The following is a 20,250-nucleotide window of genomic DNA, read 5'->3' as shown; positions in this document are numbered from 1 at the left end:
GAAGATATCAAGGACAGTGGTGGTGGTGTCCATATATAAGGATATGAAGGGGTGAAGATGTAGAGGACAGTGATGGAGGTGCCCATGTATAAAGGATATAAAGGGGTGTAGATGTAGAGGACAGTGGTGGTGGTGTCCATATATAAGGATATGAAGGGGTGAAGATGTAGAGGACAGTGATGGAGGTGCCCATGTATAAAGGATATAAAGGGGTGTAGATGTAGAGGACAGTGGTGGTGGTGTCCTTGTATAAAGGATATAAAGAGGTGTAGATGTAGAGGACAGTGATGGTGGTGTCCTTGTATAAAGGATATAAAGAGGTGTAGATGTAGAGGACAGTGGTGGTGGTGTCCATATATAAGGATATGAAGGGGTGAAGATGTAGAGGACAGTGATGGAGGTGCCCATGTATAAAGGATATAAAGGGGTGTAGATGTAGAGGACAATGATGGTGGTGTCCATATATAAGGTTATAAAGGGGTGTAGATGTAGAGGACAGTGACGGAGGTGTGTAAAAGGTGATCAGTAACATGTATAACATCAGTCGTAGTGTGTGTTTTCCCCTGGAAGAGAAAGACAGTGATGAGTTTCGGCCTAAAAGCATGAGGGCAAAGCAGGTGTGATGTGGCGTCATTTTTGCTGCATTTAATATGGGTTTTGCTGAATTTCTTCATCAGTTCTACCATGCCGGGTCAAAAAAAGGTCTACTACCATTTTAAATTGTTGGGTAGTGAAAGAAAGGGAAGATGTGTGTGTGTTTTTGTGTTTAGGCTCTCACCCTGCTGTCTTCATTTGACACCAGAGCAGCAGGGCATCTTTAGCAGACTTCTTCTCCTTGTTGTCCTCAGTCTCCACGCTGATGTCCTGGATCTGAACGACAGAAGGAAAGAGAGAGAGAGAGGATGCTACATTCCTTTTTCTACACTGCAACAAAACAAAACTCATATAACCGTGCATCTATAGAAGCACACAGACTACAGTTTGCTCATTTCCCCCTTCACACACACACACACACACACAGACACACACCCTGGCATGTCGGCACACATCGTCTCTGGAATACACAGATTTTGACACGTCTCACCTGCATTGAGTGAAGCATATCAATATCAGCCTGACAATCGCGCAACAAGCCACATCTGGTCCACAAATGAGCGACAAGTCAATACCAAAGGCGTTAATGACAGAAACAAACATCTGGGCACACACACCCACACACACACACTTCCCAAGGTCATGTGACTGCTCTCATTGAGTTCCGTCTTACCCACACTGCTACAGTGAAGGATTAAAATGAGATAAAAAGCCTTTAATCTACACAGTTTATAAACCCAAAGTCCTTTTCACCCATTTCCCCAACTGTTCCTGACAGCTGATCCCACAGCTGACGGAGGATTCCAGATGTCAGGAACAGCAGAATTGCAAACAATAAATAAAGGGAAGCATTGTAAACAAAATAAATATGCTTATAAATAGTATATCTGTCGTTTGCATGAAATAATCACCTCGGGCCCCTTTGCGGTACTTGTTTTTTGCAACATATTTGCAGGACTCATTATCTTTACTTTGCAGTACTTTTTTTGTGTGCAACTTAGCCACCACCTTTTATCAGCTTTCATCTGGAAATACTCGAATAACGGAAACTGAATGTGGATGATAACAGCCAATCATACAAATTCTGACCATTTTGCACAATCTGATATAGCAAACATCTACCTTTTTTTAAGGAAGGCTACTCAACTGTTCTCGATTAACACTAACAGGGGGATCCACTAATGCATACTGTGCACATCAGCTGCCAACCAGGTTGTCCTAAAATGGATATGAACACACACGTCATATAACCTATGATGTAACCTCCATATGATGTACTGACATGAGATCAGTTTCAATAAACTGACAACACTGCATGGGAAAAACAACCTAATTAAGGCCATATTGGTGTTGGATATTAGAGCTCTTGCTTATTCACTCGCACTCGCACTCGCACTCGCACTTGCACTCGCACACACACACACACACTCACACTCACTCACACACACACACACACACACACACACACACACACACACACACACACACACACACACACACACACACACACACACACACCATCAGCTGTCACTTGGGGTCGAGTATGAATGTCCTCCTTCTAGTTCCTTGTGGGTCTTCAGGTGGGTGTAGAGGCCGATTCTGGAGCCGCACATTTTGGGGCAATGTGGGCAAGGGTGTGAAGAAGTGGTTGAGGATGTGGTTTGGGCCTTTCCGGTAACTCGCTCCTTTCTGAGTCTGCGCTTGCTTTTAGCAGCACAGTGGAGGTCATGGTTGTAGTACCCAGCACCCTCACGGACAGCCAGTCTCCAGGCCTCCCTGTTTTCTGCTGCTTGTTAAGGTCGATGCCTGACCTTTTGATGTGGACCTTGATGTTATCTTTATATCGATTCTTTTTTCCTCGTGGGGCATGCCGTCCTGTCATGAGCTGAGAATAAAGGACGTGTTTTGGGAGGTGAGAGTCAGACATGCGGAGGACATGGTCAGTCCATCTCAGCTGATGTTGTGCGATGGTGGCAGTTCTAGTCGGCATGTTGGCCTCCTCAAGGACGCTGAAGTTGGTGTGCTTATCTTCCCAGCTGATCTTAAGGATCTTCCTGAGGCATCGTTGTTGGTGTGCCTCGAGTGCCTTCAGGTGCCTGCTTTATGTGGTCCAGGTTTCTGATCAACACATTAGGGTGAGCAGCACTATCGCTTTGTACACCAGAATTTTTGTTCTGGCTGGAAGGTAGCGGTTTTCAAAAACCTTTTTACTCAATCTTGAGAAGGCCCAGCTGGCACAACTGAGACAATGGTGTATTTCAATGTCAATGTTTGCTTTGGAGGAGAGAAGGCTGCCAAGATATGGGAATTGTTCCACGTTTTCGAGTCTGGTGTTGTCTAAAGAGAAGGATAGGGGCAGAACAGGCATATTTCTGTTGGGTGGGGGTTGGTCGAGGATATGAGTCTTTTTTATGTTAATGGCCAGGCCATGCTGGTTGTATTCCTTTGCAAAGGCATCCAGTATGCTCTGTAGTTCTTCTTGTATGAGGTACACTAAGGCAGTGTTTCCCAACGCAGTCCTCAAGGAACCCCTATCCTGCAGATTTTCATTTTAACCCTGGATAGGTAGCCCTGCTTGTACTTACTCAACCAATCATCCCACAGCACTTAATTATGCAAGGTGTGCAACATCTAACATAATTCATTACTGATTGGTTGAATAACTACAAACAGGTACCTATTCAGGGTTGCAAAGAAAATCTGCATGACAGGGGTTCCTTGAGGACTGGGTTGGGAAACACTGCACTAAGGCGTTGTCATCGGCGTATTGCAGCTCTATAATGGCTGTGGTGGTGGTTTTACCTTTAGCCCTGAATCTGTTAATATTCAGAAGATTCCCATCAGTCTTGTACATGATTTTGACTCCCTGAGGCAGATCGGGACACATGGGGTGGAGGATGGTGGCAATGAAGACAGAGAACAGGGTTGGGGCAATGACACAGCCTTGTTTAACTCCTGTATGGACCTTCAACAACTCTGTCTCATCTCCATAACTGCTGATTACGCAAGCTGGCATATCATTACGCCCATTATCATGTAGTAGTCGTAGTACTCTTGATATATTTGTCAGGGTAGCCTATTTTTGACAGAACTAGCCAGAGGGCCTGGCAGTTTATAAAATCAAAACTTTGGTTAAGTCTACGAAGGCCTTGTACAATGGTTGATTCTGTTCCTGGGCTTTTTTCTTGGAATTGGCGAACAGTAAAAATCATGTCCATAGCTCCTCTGTTAGGACGAAAATGGCTCTGGGATTCTGGCAGAATTTCCTCTGATATTGGGAGGAGTCGGTTGGCCAAGAACCTAGCCAGGGCTTTCCCTGTGTTGGAAAGCAAGGAAATTCCATGGTACTTTCCACTACGCTTTGTCCCCTTTCTTAAAGATAGAGACAACAAGTGCATCCCTAAGTTGTAAAGGGATTTCCTCTTTTTCCCATATTTTAAGTAGCAGGGCATGGATATGTCTGAGGAGTGTAGGTCCACCTACCCTCAGTACTTCTGCAGGTATTCCATCAGGACCAGCAGCCTTGTTGATTTTCATCTTCCTGATGGCACTCTGGACTTCTCTTAGACTAGGTGGTGCTGCCATGTCCTCCTTTTTGGGTTGCTGAGGGAGTTGTTGGAGGGCATCCATCTCAAGGCTAGGGTCCCAGTTTAAAAGGTCCTGGTAGTGCTCTTTCCACCTCTTTGATTGACTCATATGTTAGCAGTGAGTGCCCATCTTTGGAGTGAAGGGGGGGTTAGACAGCAGTGGATGGGACCATATATTGCTTTAGTAGCATCGAAGAAGCCTCTGGTATCCCTAGCATTTACAAGATGCTGGATTTCAAGGGCCTTCTTCATCCACCACTGGTTCTTCAATTCCCTGACCTGGCTTTGGACGGCTGACTTTGCTGTTGCATGGGCAGCACGTTTATTTTGGCAGTTGATGTCATTCTGCCAGATGCTAAAGGCTTGCCTCTTGATGTTGATTAAACATTGGATTTCCAGGTCTCACCAAGACAATCTTGGTGGTTCTTCATCTTATGTCTAAGAGTGGTTTTACAGGTGCCACTGTGCCAGTGATTGCAGTCCTGAGCATAACCCAGAGGCTTTCAATATCATCTGGCTGCTGCTTGGGCACTAAGGTTACTGAGGATGGCCTGGAATTTTTGACGAGAAGAGGTGTCAGTAAGTCTTTTGAGGTTGAGCTTTGGGCAGCTCTGCTTTTTCTGCACCCTTCTTTTCCAGTGAAGTTGGATGGACAAGGTGGAGCAGAAAAGACGGCCGCCAGTCCAGCAGTCATCTGCACTGATCATCATTCTCGTGTACCTCGTGTTGGTCTATTTGATGGACGATAATGTAGGCAATGAGGTGCCAAATGTTAGAACAAGGGTGCCTCCGGTTTGTGTTAAATTTGTTCTTCTGGCGGAAGAGTGTGTTGGTGATGATTAGGCTGTGTTCTAAGCATGTTGTTAAAGCTGAATGCCATCGGAGTTTGTGTTTCCAACTCCTTCCTTGCCAATTATGCCTCTCCACGAGTTGTTATTTTGTCCCACTCTGGCATTGAAATCTCCAAACAGGATTAGTTATCCTCTTCGGGGATTTGGTGAGAGCATTGCCCAGGTTGGCATAGAAGGTCTCCTTTACTACATCTTGTCAGCCAAGTGTCAGAACGTATGCACTGATGACAGTGATGCTTTGGTTATTTACAGGCGCCAGTTGTATTGTCATCAGGTGTTAATTGATGCTCAGAGGAAGCTCAGCAAGGTAGCAAACGAGGTTGTTTTTGATGGCAAAGCCCACACCGTGGATCCTCGGCAAGTCAGCTGCTTTTCCTTTCCAGAAAAAAGTGTAACCACCCCTCTCCTCTTTCAGCTACCATTGGTCAGCCAATCGGGTTTCAGAGAGTGTGGCAATATCAATCCGGATCAGCTCTCGGGCAATGATGGCAGTATGCCGTTCAAGTCAATTTCTGGATTGATTGTCCATGAGGGTTCATATGTTCCAGGCTCCAAAATATACGAGTTTCTGACCACATTGTGATCCCTCTGGATGTGGTGGTCCAGACAGGAGGTAAAAGACAGACTATGTTTAGGGCGGCTTTTCTAGCCCCTTCCCCAACTGGGGTGAGCAGAGCAGATCCTAAATAGGACTGCTCAGTCATGGGGGCAGCAGCTGAGAAGCCCCTCTGCCTCAGTCCCAGGGCTTAGCGACTGATCATACACCCACCGCCTGTATGCCAGGTTGTGGCAGGGGCTGCCAGACTCCACTGTCCTGCCCCCATCACCTCTTCCTGATTGCCACAGGGCTTTGACAGGATGTTTATGGGTTGATCCTTGCAGGAGAACACCTGTGGTGACAGCTTTATATGTGGAGAGGCTGATGCGCCTGCAGCCATCACACAGTCCTTGGCATGGGGTGGCCAGAGTCCAATGGTGTGGAGAACCAAGATGATTGGGGAGCACCTTCTGTTACAGCCTTCATCTGCCTTCACTGGCATTGTGACCTGAAGACATCTTCCGCCAGTTCTGCCATTGAGGTCGTTGGAACCTCCCCCTTGACCTCTCCGCCTTGGGGGACTCTACCAGGAGCCAAGCGCCATGGCATAGCTCTTGGGATCTTTAGTGCATGCAAGCTTTTCCACCACAACCAGGTGGTGATCAAGGAGAACACACACACACACACACACACGCACGTGCACTTCTTCATGTGTGTGTGCTCGGCCTACTCGGAATTCTTCATTCAAAGCTTGTAATAGTGCTTCAGGAAAGCAGAGTCCTGCTTGCTCTCTGGAGACTCCTATTAATAGCCGTAATCCTTTGTTTATTGATTCCCTCCAATGCAAGAAGATATCTTATGGAAATTTTGCTTCTTTTGAATATGTGGCTCTTCAGTTGAATTCCTCTTCTCGAGTTATATTTCTAAATATCTATAGACCACCTAAATACAATACAAACTTTTTTGATGACGTAACTGAACTGCTGTCAATAATCTGTATGGACTTTGACTATGTAGTTATTGCTGGTGAGTTAAACGTCCATGTTGACAACTCCCAGGACAGGGGAATTAAAGAACTGTGTTGTGTTCTTGGTAACTATGGACTGATGTGACGGAGCCCACACACAAGGGACACACTGGACTCCAAGGGTCTGAACATTTCTAAGGTTGTGGTGACTGATGTTGCTTTCTCCGATCATCCCTGTGTTTTCTTTGAGAGTACTATCTCCATGCACACAAATGTTCAAAGAAAGGTAATCACAGAATGGCATATCACTGACAGCACCAGTGAAATATTTATTCAGGCTTTCTCTTCCATACCCGCCCTCTCTCGGGTCGCAGTCAATGAGCTTGTAGATAATTTCAATTCTAAAATTACAAATGTTATTGATGCCATTGCACCCACTAAGGTGAAGGTGGTCTTTGGTAAGCAAAGATCTCCATGGAGACATGCCACGCTGGTCAGAATCGAAAAAAAGTGTTGTAAAGCTGAACGCAGGTGGCCAAAAGCAAATCTTACTGTTCATTATGACATCTATAAAGAGAGACTGTGCATTTATAATTTGGAAATGAGAAATGCAAGGCAGTCCTAGTACTTCTCTGACATCATTGCCAAAAACAATAATATAAATGTACATGCCTTGTTTGCTACTGTCAACAGGCTAATTAACCCTCCTGTGGCAGTAGCATCTGAATTTCTATCTACCAGGGCCTGCAATGGATTTGTCTACTTCAATAACAAAATTCAGAAAATTAGACAGGAAGTCAGTGCCTCCATACTAGTTACAGGGTATGTGTCATTCTTGTTTCCGCCCAAAATCAATTCAAACAGCATGACACAATTTTATCCCATCTACCCTAAAAACTTGGGAGGACATTATACAACATCTGAAATCCTCCTCCTCCTCCTGCTGCCTTGATATTCTGCCAACAGGGTTTTTCATGCTAATTGCATGGCATCAGATCTTCTGCAAATTGTCAACATGTCTCTTCCCACAGGCCGTGAAAACTGCAGTCGTCAAGCCACTCTTAAAAAATATTCTAGACGTTTCACTAATGAACAATTATAGGCCCATATCAAACCTCCAGTTTCTAAGTAAAATCATTGGAAAACATTTTTTCTCCAGCAGCTGAACAACTTCTTGGCACTAAACAACTGTTTTGATGTCTTCCAGTCAGGATTTTGACCACACCACAGCACTGAGACTGCTTTTGTTAAGGTCTTTAATGACATCTACTTAAACACTGACAGTGGCAGAATCTTAGCCCTGGTATTATTGGATCTCAGTGCTGCATTTGACACAGTCGACAACATATTACTATACCAATTGGAAAACTGGGTGGGACTTTCTGGCACAGCACTAAACTGGCTAGAATCCTATTTCAAGGACAGGGACTACTTTGTGTCTATAGGTAATTACAAATCTGAGCGGACAAAAATGACATGTGGAGTTCCCCAAGGCTCCATTCTGGGGCCACTTCAGTTTAGCATCTATATCTTCCCACTGGTTCAGATGATGGGAAACAACAAAATATGTTACCATCCTGGAATTCAGAAAAAGCTAGGGAAAAGTGTTTCAAACACAACTCAACTTTTTTAGATACAACATCTAAATCTGTTAGAGCAGACATAGTTTCATGCTGGATACCAAAGATAACCTTTTTATTTTTTGGGAACATTTTGTTCATGAAATCTCTGAGCACAACTGTCATCTTTAAGCATTGGTACTTTTGGATTATGTCATTTTGGGACACAAAAACTGCACCACGATTCAGTACCTGGAAGCAGAGGACACGGGTCCAAATACAGTAAATACTTAAGAAAATTAGTCTTTCTGTTTCCAATATGTGATTGTGTTAGTCTAACCTAATCTAATTCTGGAAAGCCAAATTGTGGCAGGACCTGTGCCCTAAAAGTGGAGGACACAGCATATGTGGGGCCATATAAATACCTTTTTCCATTAATTTCAGACAACAGGGTCGAATCAAAATGAATTTATCTTGGTATTTAAAATAGTACTGTGAACTTTTACCTGGAAGCGGAGGATGATGGTCCATATAAGACCAAGAGTGAGGCGGTGATTTCCATCAACGATGTCGTGGGAGCCCATGTTCTCAAGATGGACCCTCTGCTCTTTCAGAAACTGCAGGGCTTTGTCCACATTCTCAAGGCAATGGATGCGCATCCGGCCCTTGGTGGGCTTGGGCTTGAGGGGGCAGGGGTAGGGGAGAGAAAAGACAGGTATATTTTAGCCAATCAGCTGACACCGTTATTCTTTGAAGGGCAATGACCGTGTGAACTGATTGGCTTGATTTGATCAGTTACCTCCCAATGTGATGTGACAACTGGCTTCAGACACTGGGGATGGGGTTATTACATGAGGTAACCAGTGATGAAGACTTTAAGGCCGAATGTCCTGCAGGTCCTGGCAGACTAAAACTTTTTTTTTTTTTAAATCAACTTTTTAATGCTCAATGCATTTCACTTGCAAACCTGCGTGAAACTGCTGCGGCATTTCAATAACTTTTAAACTGACATTTCTTAATGAATACCGGGCTCTTGGAAATATGGGACCTTTTCCAAGTGAAAACATCTCTTATTACCCTACCCTAATGAAAAAGAGAGACAGAGGATGAAAGACAGACAGACAGACAGACAGACAGACAGACTACTGCCGGGTGTTGAGAGCCGCCCGGTACAACCATAGTCTTCCACTTCTGGCCAAAGAGCAGCTCCACTGGGGGAGTTGAGGACCTGATGCCTTATTTAATGGCATCTCTACTATAGCTTCTGATTGAGAGGAGAGTGTTTGATTAATTTTCTCCATCCAGATAATGTGAACCCGGTTGGTAAATCCTTTCCGGAGTGTACTCGGAGAGTTTAAGGTTTCGAACCCTCGCCAATGACCCCTCTGACTGCGCCCTGTGACAGCAGGATAAAAGGCAGAGAACTGGTTTATGAACGGCGGGACAGTTTGGCTGTGGGGGCATCTTGGCAAGAATTACCCCGCCCTCCGACCGCGCTGCTCAATAATCTCTTTGATAACTCTCTCTCTCTCTCTCTCTCTCTCTCTCTCTCTCTCTCTCTCTCTCTCTCTCTCTCTCTCTCTCTCTCTCTCTCTCTCTCTCTCTCTCTCTCTCCCTTTTACACTGTCACCCATTGTCGCTTGCTCAGTCTATCCCTCCTGACATGCTAACCTCCCTCTCCATTTGCTTTCTCTCTCTTTCCAGCTGTCTTTTGCGCCATCTTTTTCTTACTCCAATCATTCCCTGGCTTACTTTCCCCTTTTCACTTTCTTTAAAATTGTTTCTGTTTTTCTCTATTTCTTATCTCTGTTCCAATCTCTCTCTCTCTCTGTTCACCTCAGTTTAGTATTGTACTTCCTTGGAATGAATGTTACATTTACATAGCTGCCAATTTAAGTACAACTGAAATTTAAGTAAAAGTAGCAGCAGTATAAAAATGACCTGCAAATTCCAACCTTCAATTGCTTCTTTGGAAACTGTTTAAAATATGATCAAAGAAGGTTGAATCAGTTCATCTGGATACAACGTTTATCAACAGATACGTTTCATCACTCATCTAAATGACCTCTTCAGTCTGTTTAAAATATAAGTTCTCTCTCCGTCGCTCTCTCTCTCTCTCTCTCCCCCACTTGTCGTCGGGTTATGAACTCTGTCATTCCTCCATCCTTATTCCATTCTCTTCTTGTCACTGTTCATCAATATTCCCTGCTTCCTCCTTGCTAAAGCAGCCAAAACAAGATTCCCACACCAGCTCGGTTAACAAAAACAAGAAAGAAGAAAGAAATCAATAAATTAAATAAATGAATAAACAATTTAAAAGTTGGCTCTTTGGCTGTGGTCTCCGTATCCTGTTCTCAACATGCGTTTGATGGGTTGTGAAAAGGCCGAGGCTGACGGCGGATTGCTGACTGGAGTTTGTGAGTCGGGTCATATAGTTCTCACAGCCAGCTGGCCCCGCGGGCGTCCCTCACCCAGAGAGAGGACAGAAAGAAAGAAAGTGAGGGGGGGGGGGCAACAGAGAGAGAGAGAGAGAGAGCAGGGGGGGGGGGACTCGGTTTGGCCTGTATCACTGGAAGTAAGGAGGCGGGGGGTCAGTGAGGATGAAAGCGGCGAGGTCAAAGGGAAGGGTGTTTAGAGAGGATTTATTTAGGTTCTGATCCCAGAGCCGTCTCCGCCAATCGCCCTGATACACAATACACACCGCTTTTCAGGAAGACAAAGACCGTGTGTGTACATGTGTACAATGAGAGTGTGCGTGCATGTGTGTGAAGGCCTGTAGCATAATAACAATGTAATTAACTGAAGTGCCTGTAATACAAAAGTATGTAATGTAAAGCAAGTGTCATAACATCATCTGTAACAATATAACAGCAATTTTGCCCATAATGCAATAACATTGTTCACTGTGGACAGTGACATTACAATATACAACTCATTACTGGCATGGTGATTCATTTTTCACCGAATAATGTAATAAAAACAAAAATGTTGTGACACTGACATTAAATGAAACTGGTAAAGCCCCTGTTAGTTTGTGTTTGTACTTTAGCCCCTGGTGAGCGTGGTAGGGTTCAACAAGCAGACAGTAAATGACAGTTTAAGACAGCATTGAAGAACACATGTACAGTTGGTTTTCGGGTAAAGCCATTCAATACAACTACTTTTGTTGAAGTCAACACACTGCAAAAGGCCCATCGGCACCCACCACACACAGCATCAGCTCACGTCATCACGTGTGATTTGGTTGCTAACCATCTTTTTCTTTTTTGAAAAATTTCCCCCCCAATTGTACTTGGCCAATTACCCCACTCTTCCGAGCCACCCCCGTCGCTGCTCTACCCCCTCTGCCGATCCCGGGAGGGCTACAGACTACCACATGCCTCCTCCGTGAAGTCTCCAGCTGCTACTTTTCACCTGACAGTGAGGAGTTTCACCAGGGGGACGTAGCACGTGGGAGGCTCACGCTGTTGCCCCCAGTTCCTCCTCCAACCGAACAGGCACCCTGACCGACCAGAGGAGGCGCGGCTCGAGTGCGGTGACCAGGACACATACCCACATCTGACTTCCCACCCTCAGACACGGCCAATTGTGTCTGTAGGGACGCCCGACCAAGCCGGAGGTAACACGGGGATTAGAACCGGCGATGGATGGTAGGCAACGGAGTAGACCGCTATGCTACCTGGACGCCCATGTCGCTACCTAGCTTGTTCCCATTCTCATTATCGATGTGATTTACAGATAGAAAGAAAAAGATAGGTGGTCAAAACGGTCGATCTTTCGCAAAAAGTAACTCCTTAGCCCCCCCCCCCCCCCCCGGACTCCTTCACAGAGACTCTCTCAATCTCCCTTCCCCTCTTTCTGTCTTCCTCTCAAGCCAATGCAAGGTTACAACCAATTTAGCTTTTTTTTTTTTTTGCTAATCATCTGAAAAGTTTGTTTTTACAATTTCAAACAGATATTTCCCCGTGGTGGTAAGATGGACATCAAGAGTAACAGGTGCTTTACCAGCATCATTACATTTCAGAATGGGATCACACTTTTCTGCAAAAAGAAATGAAGTTATTAATTTAAATTACATTATTATTATTTCTATTCATTTATTTATTTTACATTATATTAAGTATATATTATAGTATATATTATATTTATATATTTATTATTCATATTAACATTAATTATTATTAAATTAATATGCCAGTAACGTGATAACCAGCCGGTAAAATAAAAAGTTATTAAATTGTGTGCAGAATTGCCATTATGTTTAAGGGTTGAGGATCCGTGTGTGTGTGTGTGTGTGTGTGTGTGTGTGTGTGTCAGTGAAAACCCACCAGCCTCTCTCCGGAGAGAACCTCCAGTAGTTTGATGAGCATCCGTCCGTCCCGGAGGTCCATGTAGAGGTCGGTGATGCGGCAGGAGACCCTGGACAGGTGGGAGTTGACCCACTTAGTGAAGGTCTTCTTCTGCACAGCCTCACGCTCATCTGGCAGACACACACGGAAAGAGAAGAGACGAGAGGGGGAGAAAGACAGAGGATGAAGGAGAGAGAGTTAATTGTTGTTTCCTTCTTTTGTTCAACTCGGATCACAAAATATGTGGAAAGAAACGCCAAAGAACAAGTTACATCAATAAGGAATAACAATATCAAAAGTAAATAAGAGTGAATATATATTCAATACTTCTTTTATATGCATTGTCAATATGATTAATGCTATATTCATGGCCAATTCATGAAATGGACAAGGATAGATGGAATATTAGCATGCTAACGTGATGTTTAGCATCGGACATATCGACTTGAACAGGATGTTCGGTACAAATTTCTAGGGCGGGAAAAACCCACCTCAAAAAAGCTTGTTAGAATATGAGATTCATATTAATATTAACAATTATAAAGTTCATAACAGAAGTCTTTGTAGGAAGATTTGGTGCCAGCCAATGTGTCCAGTGAGATTCCAGAATATCGGACAAATGGGAACAATTCCAGTCTGTTCCTTAACATGCAAGATCAAAGAATCAACGCAAATAGAGTTTACATCACATATATTAAATGAAAAATTCTTTGACATTTAAACAAATATTCAAAATAAAGACACAAGTTGACTTTTTAGCATATTCAAAAAAGAACGCAGCCGAATTTTGCAAACATCCGCGTAAAAGAGATGCATACTAAAGGAACGCTGCTTACTCTTGTGGCTACTCAAGTACTCAAAATGAGAAAATACTGATTAAAAGTGAAATGTTGAGCCGTTTTGTCCCACAGTCGTACTCGAGTCGTACAGCGGTTCAAACTACAGCAACTCACACAGGCCAATCTGAGCACGCACACAGACCAGCGCCGCAATGATACAACGAGAACAAATAATTAATTTAATCACCCAATTCGCCTGCAGGCCTGCCTATTTCTACATCTAGATTCTTTTTTTCTTGGATTTTCTCCCCTTTTTCGTCCCAACTGTATCTGGCCAATTACCCCACTCTACCCCCCCCCCACACGCACACAATAATAGAACTCTTTGACACACTTAAACAGACCAAGGTCAACAAAGATCTGCTACACTTACACCACACATTCCACCCCCCTTTTTCTCCCCAGTTGTACCCGGCCAATGACCCCGCTCTTTCAGGCCATCCTGGTAGCTGCTGCACCCCCTCTGCCAATCCGGGGAGGGCTGCAGACTACCACATGCCTCCTCTCATACATGTGGAGTCGCCAGCCGCTTCTTTTCACCTGACAGTGAGGAGTTTCACCGGGGGGACGAAGCGCATGGGAGGATCATGCTACTCCCCCCAGGTTCCCCCTCCTCCCCGAACAGGTGCCCCAGACGACCAGAGGAGGCGCTAGTTCAGCGACCAGGACACATACCCACATCCAGCTTCCCACCCGCAGACACGACCAATTGTGTCTGTAGGAACGCCCGACCAAGCCGGGGGTAACGCGGAGATTCAAACCGGCGATCCCCGTGTTTGTAGGCAACGGAGTAGACTGCTGCACTACCCAGATGCCCCATCACATCTATATTCCTGACAGAAGGGACCACTGAAACCATTTCATAAATCCTGCTATTCTTTAGGTGGCGTTACTGCCAGACACCATGGCTGGGGAGATCGTCATTTGTCAGATTTTGGGAGTTGTTCCTTGTAAAGTAAATGGTATTTACCAGCCAACAGAAACCCTGTTATAACTATACAGCTTTCCAAAGCTCGAGGACACCTTACCGCCATGAGCAGAGTAGATACCAGTAGAGAAATACCACAAGAACTACAACATAACCGGTCAGTAAGGAGGCATATGGCTAACGAAGAAGAAACATGTACAACTAGACAACAACTAAATGTTAAATTGCAACTACATGGATGACAGAATAGTCTCGATGACGACATTCTGCCCTTCACAGACCAGCAGATGACCCTTTAGCAAGGCACTCAATTGCTCCTATCTGCTCTAATTGTCCTATCTGAAGTATTCAGTATTTGAAAATTGTGGTTTTAATGGGCAGCGCTCAAGCGTCAGACTGGAACTGAGTGAATGTGATGCGTTGTCAACTTTGAGTGAAGAAAAGACAACATTTGGGGAGGGGGAAAAACTACAAAACAAAGAAATCTCTCGCAATACTGCTTGTGAAGGCTGAAAATAGCGCAGGAGGGAGCTACGATGCAATGATCCAGACCACTTAACAGTTTTTGTGGTTGTTTTTTAAGAGGGTGGGCCATTTTCAAAATTTCGAGCCGACGACGGACGGACACCTGTCGAACTGCACATTTTTCCTCTTCCCGGACACTTCTGGGAGCTTTGTGAGGATATGCCTTCGTGTGTATAAATGTGAGCCTCAGCATGTGTGTGTGTGTGTGTGTGTGTGTTTCAGTATGCACTAAGTTTGTAATTGTGCGCGCATGTTTGTGAGCCATTATCTCCACGTCCAGCAGGTCCATTGTTCTTGGAAGGCTTGCGTGAATGGGCGAGGCTTCCTGTGTCTGCGAGAGAAGATTAAATATAATCACGGCTGGAAATATTAATAAACAAGCCAGACAGATATTAGACAGACGCACAACCGAACCACATCTGTCCCTACGGCAGAGGACGGACAGCAGAAAGGTCCAGCTGTCGTTTTGACATGATACGCCTCGCGCCGCAACACTGATTTGTGTAGTTCCCACAAGCCGCGTGGTTAGTCTGTGTAGACACAAAGCCACACACACACACACACACACACACACACACACACACACACACACACACACACACACACACATACCTCAAGACCAGGTCCAAAAGGCCTGGGGAAATTCTCGGTGATGCAATACTGGTCCCGCTATTAGGAACAATTGTGTAATCATTTTATTCACATTATTCACACAGCTCAAGTCCAGCAGTATTTGGGGGAGCTCCAGGTGTCCTTCCCTCCGAGGAGTTACCAGCAGATGGTGTTGAGACAGGGACGTGCTTGCTTCTACATTTCCTGGGTGGGGAGCTGTACTGGGAATGCTGGTCAATCTTGCGCCATCTCCATGGAAACAAACAACTTTTTTTGCTCCTTGGCAACAGGAAATATGCGATAATGCAATAGCAATAGTAGTTTCGCCAGGGGAACGGAGCGCATGGGAGGATCGCGCTATTCCCCCCCTCCCCCAGTCGCCCCTCCCCCCTGAACAGTCGCCCTGACCGACCAGAGGAGGTGCTAGTGCAGCGACCAGGACACATACCCACATCCGGCTTCCCACCCGCAGACACGGCCAACTGTGTCTGTAGGGACGCCCGACCAAGCCGGAGGTAACGCGGGGATTCGAACCGCCGATCCCGTGTTGGTAGGCAACAGAATAGACCGCCACGCTACCTGGACGCTCCCTGGGAGATGCATTTGTAAACTGCAAGCGATGCCATAGCATAAACACCTATATTGTGATGGACACAGATCTCCACCGCCAAGCAGCAGCAGGTAGCGCCAGGCTTGTGGTTGGTGTGGTACAGCGTGCACGGCTTGGTCCACAGACGCCACTCAGCACGAACATGCGAGGCTGTCCGTTGTCTCACAGTTGGATGACGGACAGATGAGGTGAAAAACGGGGCGCGGAGAGCAGGTAAAACATGTTTAACGTTGAATGATAGCGTAATGTAACGTGGATCTATTTTTATAAGGATTATCGCTGAAGGATCCTGTGCATGTATAAAAACCGATGACACGGCTGTGCAGGAAAAGATAAACCCAAAGCATCCGAATAATGAAATAATATCTGATCGCCAGCCTGCCGTACGAGCATCTGCGGATCTGGATATTTGGGGCCAGCCCCAGGAGCAAGACCGGATTAATGAGTTTTCAGCTTGCGAGGGAAGACAAGGAGAGACTCTGCTGTAATGAATGCTGAAGAAACTACGCAGTATGCAGCAAAACCGCACGGCACCGGTAAGAGAATGAGCTTCACAGAAATCTCCTGACCTGCACGCTCCTAGCCACTCGTTTCCTAACTTGCATGGCTCTGTCGGGCCATTCAACGTTAACACAAACACATTCAGCAGGACAATAGGTTTAGTGTATTGAGTGGCCTTCACCATGCAACCACGCTCGTAGCATCTGACTACAGCAGAACAAATTCATCAATAGACGGGTTTAAGCCTCCTCGGGCAGCATCGCCTATCTCGGCACTGCCTCAACCAGCCATCACATTTGCACCCCGGAGTGTAAGGCTGCAGTGTAAGAGCTGCATACCGCAACCAAAGTCTTTTTACTTCTGCACCGGACACTTGCTCAAAGGAACATCAGCAGTATTACCAATTCACCTTTTTGCAGAAGAGAAATAAAAAAAAGGGATTGACACCGAGATCCATCAATTCACTTTCTTTTCTCCGACACCCCACTGAGGGCAACGGTAGGCCGCTTTTATACGATGTTCGAAACGGCGAGATTATTAGATAGATTTAGCTGGGGAAAACTGCAAATGGGTGTGGTTGGTGATCCGGTGACAGTGATTCATGCCACTCCAGGTGAGGAGCTACCTTCAGAGTAATTTTAGGAGGCGGACAGTAAGCGGGGTTCATGCGAGAGTTTGTCTAACACAGCAATAGCAATTTGCAGAAACTTTGCAAACGGTGAATTCCCGTCTCCTTGCTCAAGATTTTCCCATGCATACCAGTGACCTTCCAGTCATGAGATGGGTTCTCGTCCCTCCAGGCTGCAGACGTCCCAAATACTATAGAAGGCAGTTCAGTCACATCACTATGGACAGAACAGTACGGCTACTGTCTGCAGACACAGCGCACACAACACAACGTCCTAATGAGCCTGGGGGGCAACAGGCTGGTTTGAGTCTTGCTGTAATATTAATGGATAAAAGTGTACACCCCAATGTTTTTGGACTTTTTCCAATTTCCCAATCCCCAATTTCCCATCGGGGATGAATGAAGTATTCTGATTCTGACTTCACCTCCAAGCCACGATGCATCCCTAAACATCAGCCTCTGCTTTGAGTTCCAGCACTACTGGCTGTTTGGCCTCCATTCGAAACCACATTTGAAATTTGAAACTAAATATCATAATTTATCCATTTATTTGCTCTGAGATTCCATTATAAATCAATAAACCACTGCAACCATTCAAAACAGAACAAAAAAAAAAAACAGAAGCTAAGTTAACGGGCCGTACCAGTGTCATTTCATTTTTCCCGGTCAATTACTCCACTCTTCCGAGCCATCCGGGTCACTGCTCCACCCTCTCTGCCGATCCGGGGTGGGCTGCAGAATACCGCATACCTCCTCCGATAAATGTGGAGTCGCCAGCCACTTCCCTTCACCTGACAGTGAGGCGTTTCGCCAGGGGGGCGTAGCACATGGGAGGATCACACGATTCAACCCCCAGTTCCCCCTCCCCCCCGAACAGGCACCCCCACAGGCCAGAGGAGGCACTAATGCAGCGACCAGGACACATACCCACATCCGACTTCCCATCCACAGACGCGGCCAGCTGTGTCTGTAGGGGTGCCCAACCAAGCCAGAGGCGACACAGGGATTCGAACAGGAGCTCTCCGCATTGGCAGGCAACGGAATAGACCATCACGCCACCCGGACACCCCATACTAAATATACTTGACTTGACATGCACGCTTGGCGAGGATATTATTTTCATGCAGTGCTATGTAGTGATGCCTGTTGGTAACATTCGAATGTATCTGCTGTTGGTTGCTGACTGTCCTGTAAGTTGCCATGGATACAGCATCTCCTTTAAATGAGTAAATGTAAATGTGAAGTCCAATGATCTGGTTGCAAAATAATGACCGACAGTCATCCACCAACAGTGCTGAGCAATTTTCTGTACTTCCTCTCGTATCTGCCTTGGTGCCATGTAGGACAGAAGGGTGCAAATTTCCACCCATCCATCCATTATCCAGGCTAGAGCCTATCCCAGCAGTCATCGGGCGGCAGGCGGGGGAGGCACCCTGGACAGGCTGAGTTAGTATGGTGAAAACAGACCCACAGCTTCCAGAGTGACTGGAGGGTGATGCATATTTTATTCCTTTCATCAAAGCCAAATTCCACCTTCATAAGCGTCTCCTAGCATGTAGTAACTGTTGCGCAAGATCCCATTTTCAAACCATTACTAGACACAATTACATCTCCTAAAAAGTAAGCTAGCTACAGTCAGCTTAGTCTGTTTACTGAGGTAACGTGACCATGAAGTCACGACAGCGGCGCTCATCTTAAAAGCTGACTGGACACGGCAACTAAAGGAGGACAAACGCGGGAAAATTCCACAGTCAACCTGATTTTGATACCTTTGACGGTCTTGTTAATTCATCCTGTATATCATTTAAACATCCTGATGAGTAAACCGATGGAAACCTCTGCGTTGTACAACTCTAGTCATGTGTGACTCCGGTAAGCATTTCTTTCTCGTCTCCAAAGAGTCGCTCAGAAAAAGGCACACCAAGTAGATCGGCAACAAGATCGTCAGTTTAGTCGCGAACGCGCCCGCAGCCATTGTGTTTTCCACCAGCAGGGGCCAGCACCGATACGCCGCAGGGCCCCTGCAGCGCTCTTCCACTACGCATCAAAATGTGACTGGCTGATGATACGGTCACTCAGCGGCAGCGTCGGTGAAAGGCTAGCGGTACCAGGAGAGCTGGTCCAGGGTGTTCAGATGACCTTCCAGTGTAGGACATCCCTGCTCTGCCCCACGAGAAGACAAGTCATTGAATTCAGACACATTTCAGGCAGATTTCAGCTTAACTTTGAAAACCAAAATTACGATTTTGACAGGGCCGGCAGAGAAGGTCCAGATGGTCCAGACGGTCCACCACTGTGTACTACACTGAAAAAGTATTTTCTCTGATTAGAGATCTAACAAAGACCCCCCCCCCCAATTTTTCTCCCCAATTGTACTTGGCCAACTACCCTATTTCCCGAGCCGTCGCTGCTCCGCCCCCTCTGCTGATCCGGGTAGGGCTGCAGACTACCACATGCCTCCTCCGATACATGTGGAGTCACCAGCCGCTTCTTTTCACCTGACAGTGAGGAGTTTCACCAGGGGGACGTCGCATGTGGGAGGATCACGATATCCCCCCCCCCCCAGTTCCCCCTCCCGCCCGAACAGGCACCACAACCGACCAGAGGAGGTGCGAGTGCGGCGACCAGGACATATACCCACACACACGGCTAATTGTTTCTGTAGGGACGCCCGACCAAGCTGGAGGTAACACGGGGATTCGAACCAGCGATCCCCGTGTTGGAGATAATGGAATAGACCGCTACACCACCCGCAGGACCCTAAAAAAAGAATCTTTTTAGAAAACTAAAATGATGAAATGCTTCCACCAGAGACGTTGAGGACAGAGACAGGTGGCGAAGACGGAGATGAGAATGGCACACCGCAGGAACACAACAACCAGCCAGGGGGCGCCATACTGGTGTAACCATCACCGCTACGAGTAAGAGTAATAACACAATGGGAATTATTTGTACTTATTGTCACCTCTAATGTCGCTAACCACAGATACTGGAAAAACAAATACCACAAGGTGTGTGTGGGTGTGTGTGTGTGTGTGTGTGTGTGTGTGTGTGTGTGTGTGTGTGTGTGTTTGTGGTCTGTTATGCAGCAATCACAGACCCCAGAGGCTAAACCGTCTGATGAAGATTTCGCCTCCGGGGACAACGGCCAATATTTCGGGG

The 20,250-nt window shown here is 46.0% G+C and overlaps 1 protein-coding gene across 1 annotated transcript in view; it reads right to left on the bottom strand.

Annotated features, from left to right (window-relative positions):
* Window positions 1-20,250, bottom strand: part of LOC130123300 (spectrin beta chain, non-erythrocytic 1-like) — a 118,835-nt gene that overhangs the window by 70,604 nt on the left and 27,981 nt on the right. Inside the window, 3 exon segments of the mRNA XM_056292459.1 lie at window positions 779-870; window positions 8,603-8,776; window positions 12,425-12,576. Coding sequence (XP_056148434.1) covers window positions 779-870; window positions 8,603-8,776; window positions 12,425-12,576 — 418 coding nt within the window.

The sequence above is a fragment of the Lampris incognitus genome, chromosome 13 (assembly GCF_029633865.1).
Source record: "Lampris incognitus isolate fLamInc1 chromosome 13, fLamInc1.hap2, whole genome shotgun sequence".
Lineage (NCBI taxonomy): Eukaryota > Metazoa > Chordata > Actinopteri > Lampriformes > Lampridae > Lampris > Lampris incognitus.
The sequence above is the reverse complement of the archived record's forward strand: the minus strand, read 5'-3'. Positions and strand labels throughout refer to the sequence as shown.